We start from the raw sequence: 10,900 nt of genomic DNA, 5'->3' as shown, positions 1-10,900 counted from the left end.
TACGGCTCAGCAAGTGAGTCAATTTTTCTGAAGTCATTGCTAGAAATTTGAAACCAGCATTGAAAATTAATCAAACATAAATAAAACCCTTGACTATTTCATAGTTAAGCACTAGCTTACATTTTTATTTATTATTATTATGTCCCTTGCTGCTTTATCATTTGGTTTGAAGTTATTAAAACTGCGTCCGTTTATTAGTTAAACTTCCATACTTGTGCAATGGTATTTTAGGCAACAGTTGCATACATATATATTCATACATTATACACGCATTCAGCCAGGCAAAAATACAAAAAAAAAAAGAAGTTATTTACGTAGACTGCAAATTTACAACCACAAAAGCCAGCGAAAAGTCCTTGCAGAAGAAACTTAACGAATCACATAGTAAAATTTGTATAAGCGGTAACTGAATGATCGAATATTAGAACAGACTTCATACATATTTACAAAATAATTGAAGTAATTAAACTACTGTATACCAAGTTACAAAACAATATATATTATATATATATACATATGTAAAAGTACTAATTAATAACAAGCCGAGCATGTTCAGGCATTTTTCGGGTATTTAACAATTCATTCAATTCGCAGTTTCCATGCCTGACACAAGGCTTAGAGGCTGAACATTCTTTTCAAATGTTTCTTCGTTAAGAACTTCAACCAATTTCCCCCCTTTAAGGCACCTAAACAGACCAAAATACGTAAAATGCACTACAAATAATCAATATAATAAAAAGCACAAAAGAAATAATTGTCCTGTCGCAAACTATTTTTTAACAGCATACGTAAACAAGCAAGAAAATGGTTCACTTCGGATTGCCGAAGATTAAATACCCTTGCTGAATTCAAAATATTTGAATGCAATGCAATTTCTTCTGAACTAGTCTTTGAATATTCATCGTAACAATGGAGTATAGTTATCCATTCAGATATGTACAAGGACTTGACTACATTGACTCAGATCGGCATACTTCTATATTTATTGATTTGCTACATATATGTCATACTCTGCAAGGGTATTAAAGCAACCGCAACAAATACCAAAAAAATAATCTGTGCATACCAAATAAGGCGCTAGCATCCCGGCATACGTATCACACATAAAAGTATTACTGGAAACGGCTAAATGCATATTTTATTGAGCTAAAACCTTTATAGGGAATATCTATGTACGTTTTCTAAGCCGTGCAGACACATATATTGTTATTTTTAAATATATATAACGCACACAAAACAAGACAAAAGAACGCTGCTTACGAATTCAGATACATTTACATTCATCCACATGCGTTCAGCTTTCAATGTAAACATTTAACTTTCATCTATAAATTTCCGTTTAAAAAAAGTCATATCCCACCCATTAACCATTTACTTTATGATAGTGCGTATGATTGATTTGCAATTTTTATATTCCAAATATATGAACTTAATAAATGTATTCGTTTAAATGAGAGTTAGACGAAAATGAATTATGAAATAATAATAATAATAAAATAATGCTCTTAAATATGCAACTGAAAGAAACTGTTTGAAAATCATTGATTAAATAAAAGCAAGATAATTATTTTGATTGCAAGCACTGGAAAAGTAAATCACAGGTATGTACAAAGCAACTTCTAACTTTCTAAAGTATATTTAATAATTTAACGCAACATTGCTTGTAGCTCCCATGTAACTAAATTAAAATTTAATATTGTTCATCTTGCAAATATGAAAAATGTGGAGCTTGTCTCCTTAAGGAAAACAGACAAACGGCCTACTTTCTTTATGCTCAAAAAGAGGCCTCTCTCAAATAGTGTATATAGCAAAATTTGTTGAAATGAATTTAGTTTTGAAATGTTCAACAATAGTTTAAGAATTCAGCAGGAATTTCCCCTTTTACGTCAATTTCATGACTGCGCCTTTTGCTGCTTAGCAGCCGACTCTCATTTTATCATCTCCAATAATAATAACACACGTTTCTTTTTGTTATTCCAACTTAAAATACATTTATTTAATAGAACATAAAACAACTGAGCATAAATTGAATACATTTGATATTTGTTCATCACACTGCACTTTCACATGGCTGCGTGAAAATGCATTGAAAATCAACTCTTGTTCAACACAATCATAAATTCAAAGCAAAGTTGATGGCTGCCAACTTTGCTTTTGTCTTTTAACATTTTGTTTTTATGATAACACTTAAAATTTAGCTACAAATTAGATACAAATTTTCTAACGGGTGTTAACAGAAAACAATCAGAATTTATGTAAATTCTATAAATTATGGCAATATCTTTTTATGGCTGTGTGAAAAAGACTTTGCCTGAGTTAAGCATATAAAAAGTATTTGGTAGGGATGTTCTGTACTCTTTTTTGCTTGACAAAACTACAAATTGGTATCTAGGTAAGCTATTGATGGCTTAAACCTATATACATAACACATTCTGGCTAAAGCTTCGGCTAAACAGACATTCGAGCTATACGCACTATATAATAAAGCTATTTAGGTCTGTACATACACAAACTCTGACATCCATTTGGGGATCTTGAGAGTGAATCGTACCTTTAATTCCCTGTTGCATATGTTGCACACAAACTTGGCTAAGTGCAATATCAATTTAACAATTACAATTTCGTTTTTGTTTACTTAAATATTTCTGTATTATCTACACAGCGTTTTGGTAAATATACAAACATACCTTTATGTATGCATAATATTGTGTACTATATATTTATATGTAGTATATATATGAGTAGGGTGTATTTAGTGTAAATGCAGCGCAACATGAAACTACGGGCTAATCTTAACTGTAGGCTTATGGTTTTGAGCTACAACATTTTTCTTATTTTTTTTTCTTTGGTGTCGAAACCTAAGTAAGTACGTTGTATGCGAAATTTGCATTAGATTCCTAGGTGCCTGTTGCCTAAGAGCCAAGCTGAAAGTTAAACATAAATCAATTCTAGCCGACGTCAGGCTACAAACACACACATTCAAGTTGATGTTAAAGTTGATGTCATGGTAGATGTTAGTGTAAAAGTTGTTGGTAAATCTCTTTCAAATCTATACGTAATACACTTGAAAGCGTGCAATCGGTCGAACTCAGACATCGGCAGCATCATCCGCCTCGCCGTCAGCCAGACGCACCAGTGTGACAGTCACCTCTGTGGTAACTCCATTAACCGCCGCCAGCTGCTGATCCCGCCAAGGAGTTGTGAGAGTACGCAAACGCTGCCTGCAGCTGCCGGGTGTAACAATGAGCTTGTAAATGGCCACCGCCGGTATCATAATCACCGAGGAGCCGGCTATGCACCAGCCCAAGGCATTTGCCCAGCTGGGGTACACGTAATCCCCGTAGGTGAGCGGCTCGTAGCCCAGCAGGCCGTAAACCGTGATGAAGAGCAGGAAAATGGGTGCAACGAAGCGCCAGCACACCTGCCAATACATGCCCGGCGGAAAGCCAATCATGTCGTTGATATCATCGCTAAAACGCTTTGTGCCATAGATCCAGGAAACGGCGATCGCCTCAAAGAACACCGCGACGAGTATGGAGTAGCCGGCGGCATAGCGATCCAACAAATGAAAGAAGTAGAATCCGCCCTGGGTGCAGCTGGCCAAGCCAACGACAAAGTACAGCGAGAACAGCCCGGCCACAAAGAGTTCACGGTTTCTCCTAATCTTGGGAAACTCATCACTTAAAGCCGTGATAATAGCCTCCGATCCACCAAACTGTCAAAAGCAGCAGAGCGAAGCATATTGGAGTTAACTGACCTACTGGACGCATTGAATACTCACCGAGCTGTCCAGCCCGAGGGTTAGCAGCATCATGAAGAAGATGAGCGCCCAGAAAATGCTGCCCGGCATCGTAGCAATGGCCGCTGGATAGACAACAAACACCAGACCCGGACCCTCGGTGGCCACATCCTCGATTCGTACGCCCGATGTGTGCGCCATGTAACCCAGCACAGAAAAGATCACAAAGCCGGCCACAAAACTCGTGGCCGAGTTTATAAAACTGGTAAGCAGAGCATCTCTGTAAAATACATAGCTCATAAAAAACACATTGAATACAATATAAATAGAAATTAGGACATACTTGTAGACATTGTTGTGATATTTGTTGTAAGATGCGTAGGCGAGCAGCACACCAAAGCCCGGTCCCAGGGAGAAGAACACCTGAGTGGCCGCATCGACCCACACCTCAGCCTTGAATATGGCATCAAATTTTGGACTCAAATAGTATTGTATGCCCATGGCAGAGCCCGGCAAGGTGATGCCGCGTATTAGCAAAATAAGCAGCACCGCATACGGAAAGAGCGCCGTAAACCAGACCACTTTACCCGAAGTGCTAATACCCTTCCATAAGGAGAAGTAGCAAATCAGATAAACAATAAGCAGACACAGCGCCATGTCCCAACGGATTTTGCCCAGATCGTGGATGCCTTCGCTGTGATTCAGCTCAAGTATATAGCGGCTGTAAATAGGATATAAATTGAGTCCAAAATGTGTATGAGTGTGTGTGTGTGTGCCACTTACTTAAAGTACTCGGAGGCGGCCGATTGGAATCTCTCGACGGGCACAACGGGTGCCAAGCTGGCAAATGTAACATTCGCATACGACTCGTTGGCAAAGAACAGACTCTGATTGTTGAACGCATAGAAATCGCTCAGATTGCCAACCAGCGGGCGCGAATTCTGGCCCTCGAACTGCGATGAGCAAGAGGTGAATATAAATAAATTAATATCAACTGCGCTGATTTTACCGGCTTGCAGTTGGGCGTATTCCACGGATTATTGCACGACGTCCAGGGCAGCACACTGGTAAAGGAGGCGAAAAAGAAACGCAGCGACCACGCAATGATCACATTGTAATAAAAGTCCACATAGAAAGCTATTAGCACAACAGCGTATCCGATGCCTAAAATATATGTAAGTATATATCGTCGTATATGCATCAAATATTTATGTATATTCCCTTCTCTACTCACCCTTAAATAGCGGCACCAGACGCCCCCAGCAGGTGATGGCGCCCTTACGATTGTGCTGACCCAGGGCCAGTTCCATGTAGAATAGAGGTATGCCCCCCACAACCAACATAATGCAGTAGGGCACAAGAAAGGCGCCTGCAAATATATGCATATATTTTATATGTTATCCAACATCCTTTCTTAAAACTCTTTTAGGCCCGCTGCTAGAAATGTTTAAACAAACTCTTCAGTTCACCGACAGTTTGCTCACTTGAAAGCTATCTAATCAAGCTATCCATCATCGATGCAAATTTCCTCATCCGGCACATGAATGTCAACCATATCTAGTTCAGATTTGACTCGATTCTGAGTATGTATTTGGACATTGTCGTTAGATTAAAATTCGAATAATTTAAATTTTAAAAAATGTTTGATGTATCTATGTTTCGCAGGCAGTTAAACATCTGCAGTATACTGTAATTAGTCCTTCTCTCCGTCCTCCTGTCCGTCTCTCCGTCCGTCCATCTTCCCGTCCGTCCGTTTCTCCGTCCGTCCATCTCCCCGTCCGCCCGTTTTTTCGTCCGTCCGTCTATCCGTCCGTCCCTCCATCAGTCCCTCCGTCCGTCCCTCCGTCCGTCCCTCCGTCCGTCTCTCTGCCCGTCTATCCGTCTGTCTCTATGTACTTCTCTCCGCCCAACTCTCCTTCCGTCGATCTGTCTGTCCTTCCGCCTTTCCACCTGTGAATCCGTTTTTCCGTCCGTCCGTTTGTGTGTCGATCTCACAATCTGTAAGAACTAGATACTCGAAATTTTAAGGGTAGGTCCTTTCAGTGCCTGCCCAGTACGAGCTTATCTTAGCTTCCAGAATAGTATATCAGTATCTTTCACTTGATAGCTGCCATATATTAATATATATAAATATATTTAAAAATAATAATTATAATTATATTAACATGATAATATCAATAAGGAAAAATTCTATGTCAATCTCTGACCCCATGGCAAAGTTCATTTAATAACCGATACATTAACTGGGAAATGAGATTTGGCTTCAGCAAACTTCGATTGGGCAGCGCCGTTGTGATTAAAGCGCAATCAAGTTTTATAATATTTAACAACACCCGAGGCACTATAAATATTATGAATAACAATGTGTGATGGGTGTGTCTATGCGAGTGTGTGTGTGTGGCCGTGGGTGTGGTTGTGTGTGCGATTGACCCGTGTCAGTGTCTGTTTTTGTCGCTCTATGGCTCGAACAGAGACACAGAGGCACACACACACACACAAGCGCACAGATACACACACAAAATCAAATTGTTTCACAAGTGCCACTCTAAGGACATTTTAAAAACATTAACAGCATCCCGGCTGGCAATGGGACAAGCGTACATACATAAGGACATGGGCACAGGGACAAGTATGGACCGCCTCGCTCCGCTCTGCGCCGGCTCCGGCTCGGCTCGGCTGTCTCATGCAGTCGACGTGGTCGGTTCGCTCCGCCAGCTCCGCCTGCCCGGGCAATTGCTAAAGTGCCATCGATACTTTGTTGAGTGACAGCGGGGCGTTTTATGATTTGATTATGTCTATTAGCAGGCAAAGTGGGCGACAAAGTCGACGACAACTACGACGACTACATTGACAACGGCCATTATGAATACACTCACACACACACCCCCTTACACACCCGCCCACACACACACACACACATACGAGTTAGCTAACAAAAAAAAAGAGGCGCCTGAACACTGTGCCTGTCAATTATGTTGAAAATGTAAAACAAAACGTAAAACGTAAAATAATACCCCACTAGATAAGGATCTTAAAATCAAATGCAGCTCTGTTGCTGAAGCTGTAATTTCCGTCGCCTCGCCCAACACTTCCGGTTTTTCCAGAGCTATTTTTAGCACAAAGAAGCCTGCAAATTGATTATTTAAACTAGTTATCTAGTCAATTTAACAGCTTTAAGTTGCCACCCGCAAAATATGAAAATTAGGCAATACAAAATACTACGATTTAGAGTAAGAATACATTATTTACATATATATGATTATCAGCTGCTTAACTTATTCACAATTACAAGTATGCCAAGAGTGTGTTTGAAGAGTACTCCAGTTGGGTTGGGTCTCCAGGCGAACTACGAGACGACTCTTTAATGTTAGTTAATCTACCAAATATTAAAGCTTAGCTTATAATAGTCTGCGACTTTTAAAAGCTTTGTCTTTCCGCTCTTTTTTAAGTTACGAATCGAATGGGGTCTTAGGCAAAATAATTATTCTAAGAGTATTATAGAAAATAAAAGAAAAAACATACCCGCTTGCATGTACCAAGGAATAGATACTCTTGAAGTACATGAAAACGTATCAATAATTGTCTATTTCTACCATATTTAATTATCACAAAACGACAGCTTAAATGCATAAAAGTTTCAATCTAGCCAATCCTTTCAAACAAAGAAAACGAGGAAAACTATAATTTGTTATAAAACACATATTTATAAAGAATTATTATTTATTACATATTACATTTACAATTCGGAACCTTAAACAATAAAACATAAAGCATAAGGCATAAAGTAAAATAGAAAAGGTAAGCCTAGGTATCTTATGTATATTAAATGTATGTCAGGCTTATGAAATTGTGAGCATAACCTGCTCAAGTCAAGGTATTTCATCGGCTGTTGTAAAAGACAAAAGGAGAGAAAAAATTAAATGCCCACTAAGCTGGGGGCATTAAAAGCTAATAATCGCAACCTGTGGGGCAACTGCCGCAGCGGCAACTTAAGCCTGGCAACGCCCGCAGCAGCAGCCGCAGCAGCAGCAGCAGCAAAATATTATATAAAATGAAAACTAAGCTGTCACTGATTGAGTGCAATGAAGCGTATGAAATAACAATTTATTTTTTAAGAGCTGAGAAAAAAGCTTATAGCAAAGGCCAGTAGCAGCAGCAACAGCAGCAGCAACAATCACAACAGCGACAACAAAATACTATATGAAATAGTCATAAAACTATAAAGGCAAAGCCAACCAGCAAAGGCACTCGCAGACACAAACAAGCACACACACACTCACACACACACTCACACACACACTCACACATCCTGATTTACGAATGAAAATTCATATCAACGCCTAAGTGCCGCCGTCAAAACGTGTGCCGCACATGAATTCTCCAACAATGCGTATTATAGAAATATGTCTTGATTTTGATGTGCCCAATACATACGTATGTATGTGTGTGCATTTGTGTGTGTGTGTAGCCGAGTAACAATAAAAGCCTAGAGAAGCATATCCTGCCGACCCCTTCGCAGCGATGCTTAGTCACTCGCTGTCAGGAGTCAAAAGGAGGCCAAATGCGATTATGACTGCCAGATTTAGTTGTCATACAAAAGCACTTAACTTTGAAATTGTTTTGAATGATGGCGTTGCCAACGAGGATCACAAGTCCTAAGCATATGTATCAGCTTATGAATGTGTGTGTGTGTGTGTGAGTGTGTGTCTGGACTCTCTGGGTAATTTCGTATAGGAAGTACGCACTTAGGAGCCCTAACCACAGCCACACCGTCACCCCGCCGCCCCGTACACCACGGCACTCGCTGCCCAGTTAATGGCAGCACTTCGCACGCATTTTCCCAGCACTTGTCAAAGTGTTAACAAGGCCAAGTCACTTGTTATGCGGTATGGCAGCAACTCAGCGCTGAGCGCTGAGTTTCTGACGCTCAATGATGTGTAAAGCCTTATAAATGATTTTGTGGGCATTGTTCAACGCAACTGTGCGCCTAATTGGCAACGAGTTGGGGCTGGGGCTGAGGCTGGAGATAATATGTGATTTAAGTACTTACCACCGCCATTTTTGTAGCACAAATAGGGAAATCTCCAGACGTTTGCTAAATCGACGGCGAATCCAATAACCGACAATAAAAAATCCACCTTGCCGCTCCATGTTTCGCGCTGATCGTTAATGCTATCGTTATCGTTGTCGTGTGGCGTGGACGTCTTTGCTATTTGTCCGGTCGATGACATCGCCGTTGCGACGATGCCCGTCTGCCTGGCCAAAACGTCGTCGTTTTAGTTGCCAACACCGTCGCACGCCAACTCAAGTCTAACAAACATATGCAACAAAAGATAAATTACATATTAATATGCAAGCCCTGCATTAAAACCCTTTCAGTGCAAACTGTTTTTTTGTCCACATGCTATTCAAATTTTTGTATGTTTGTGGCATACGACAATTTCGATTCGCTGCTTGAGTGTTTAAGCCGACACTTGATGCTCAATTGAGCTGTATGTGTGTGGGTATAGGTGTGTGTGTGTGTGTGTGTGTGTGTGTGTGTGTGTGTGTTGCTGAAATGTCCATAACACTTGAATTCGGTTTGGCCACGACACGCTCTCTAGTCCAGAGCTTCAAGTGCCTGTTCGTGTATTACGCATACGACGTGTGGCGGCCGCACACACAAACACTTGACAATTACAGCACAAATATCAACCATAAAGCCTGCGTTTGTCTATCGAAAAATCTGAGTTTCCTTTCATTGTTTTCCAAGCATCTGATTTTTTACACATATGCATATACATATACATACACATTTGTCTGTCTGTATACAAATGAATTGCTTCAATTAAATGTTCGCGCATTAGCCCAATTTAACCCAAGAGCTGCCTGCACTCAATTAAAGCCCGGCAAGGCTCACGATTCAATTAAGTAATTAGAACGAGAGAAGCTCTCAAGATCTTTAAATTAGCTCTGTTCCTATTTGCAAGCGAGACGAGACTTGTACTCTTTTTGTACAAAACGATTTTGAGAATTAATTATTCGTTTTTTCAAAAACGATTTTGAGAATTAATTATTCGTTTCTTAATCTCTCGCTATAAGATCTGCATCAGAAACATTTACAGATGTTTGTCTTGCACCTCGATTATAAAAAGGACTGTATTTTTTATGTATCTGCGTACTTTTAATAAAATATAACAGAGTTGACACTCCTTAAATATTAAATATTTAGTTGTTGTGGTTAATAATTTATTGACTGGCCTGTGCTAAAAAGTTGATCAATTAAGGTTTATTAACTTTTAATAAAATTGGGAAGAATATACCCAATCTGAGCTAACAGTTTGCCAGAAGCCTTTAGGCATTCAAAATGTAATTGAAAAAAAAGAAGATACATTTTTAATCTTATATTATAAATACTTTTGTACAATAAGACACTGTAGTAAAAGAACAATTTCCTAGCAATTATTTATTATTATAAATGTATGCATGTTTCATTCAATTTTCGAGTATAAAAACATGCGAATTACCAAATTAAATCATATTTAATCCTCTTAAACAAGAACACAATTTTTATTTTTTTTTTTTTTTAATTTACACTTTACATACCTTTTATACTCCAAAGCTTAAAACACACACTTTTGCCAATCCATATTTAAGATTTCTCGAATTGCCGAACAAATTATGCAAAAATGATTATTAAAAGCCCTTTTAAACGATAACAGCCCAATACTTTTCACACTTAAATTGCTACTGGCATCAATCACACATAATTTTACTGTCCGTAGTACATCATCTAGCCAAAATATACCTCGAACAACTGAAGATTGGGCAACAGCAAATAATTCAGTTGTTGCGCTAACGGTAACATTCAAACGTATGCAAGCGATTTCTGTATGTCAGTGACTTTTATAGCCTGCGACAAGTGGTTGGCTGCACCTGCACCCTCCCAGCAGGCACACACATACACTGTCAACAAACACACACACACACACACACACAGATATAACTGGTGCTGTCTGTGTGTCAAACGCAGCAACTACTGAAGTTGAACGTCGCATGCGCCAAGGAAACGTCTTCAGAACGGAAGTGACCAATTAGAGTTGCCTTTGTGCGTATGTACCCATGTATATATATATATATGTGTGTATGTGTGTGTGTGTGTGTACATGTTGCTTACATGTG

General features: G+C 39.4%; 1 protein-coding gene across 1 annotated transcript; it reads right to left on the bottom strand.

Moving 5' to 3' along the window:
* Positions 1-1,978: 1,978 nt before the first annotated feature.
* DAT (Sodium-dependent dopamine transporter) lies at positions 1,979-10,584 on the bottom strand. Its single transcript, XM_002050818.4, has 8 exons — positions 10,325-10,584; positions 8,790-9,049; positions 4,974-5,108; positions 4,749-4,903; positions 4,523-4,692; positions 4,083-4,460; positions 3,782-4,019; positions 1,979-3,715 (listed from the first exon to the last, which is right to left on the bottom strand). Exons 2-8 carry the CDS (start codon positions 8,968-8,970, stop codon positions 3,089-3,091), a joined length of 1,884 nt encoding a protein of 627 aa, XP_002050854.3. The 5' UTR covers positions 8,971-9,049; positions 10,325-10,584; the 3' UTR covers positions 1,979-3,088.
* Between the last annotated feature and the right edge of the window lie 316 nt (positions 10,585-10,900).

The sequence above is a fragment of the Drosophila virilis genome, chromosome 5 (genome assembly GCF_030788295.1).
Source record: "Drosophila virilis strain 15010-1051.87 chromosome 5, Dvir_AGI_RSII-ME, whole genome shotgun sequence".
In the NCBI taxonomy this organism is placed as follows: domain Eukaryota; kingdom Metazoa; phylum Arthropoda; class Insecta; order Diptera; family Drosophilidae; genus Drosophila; species Drosophila virilis.
This window is presented reverse-complemented; position numbering and strand designations above follow the sequence as displayed.

Coding starts and splice junctions, on each gene's coding strand:
- DAT (XM_002050818.4), bottom strand. CDS start 8,970: ATGTCATCGACCGGACAAATAGCAAAGACGTCCACGCCACACGACAAC. Junction 4,693..4,748: donor ATACGCCCAACTGCAAGCCG/GTAAAATCAGCG, acceptor TGCTCATCGCAG/TTCGAGGGCCAGAATTCGCG. Junction 3,716..3,781: donor CCCTCGGGCTGGACAGCTCG/GTGAGTATTCAA, acceptor TGCTTTTGACAG/TTTGGTGGATCGGAGGCTAT.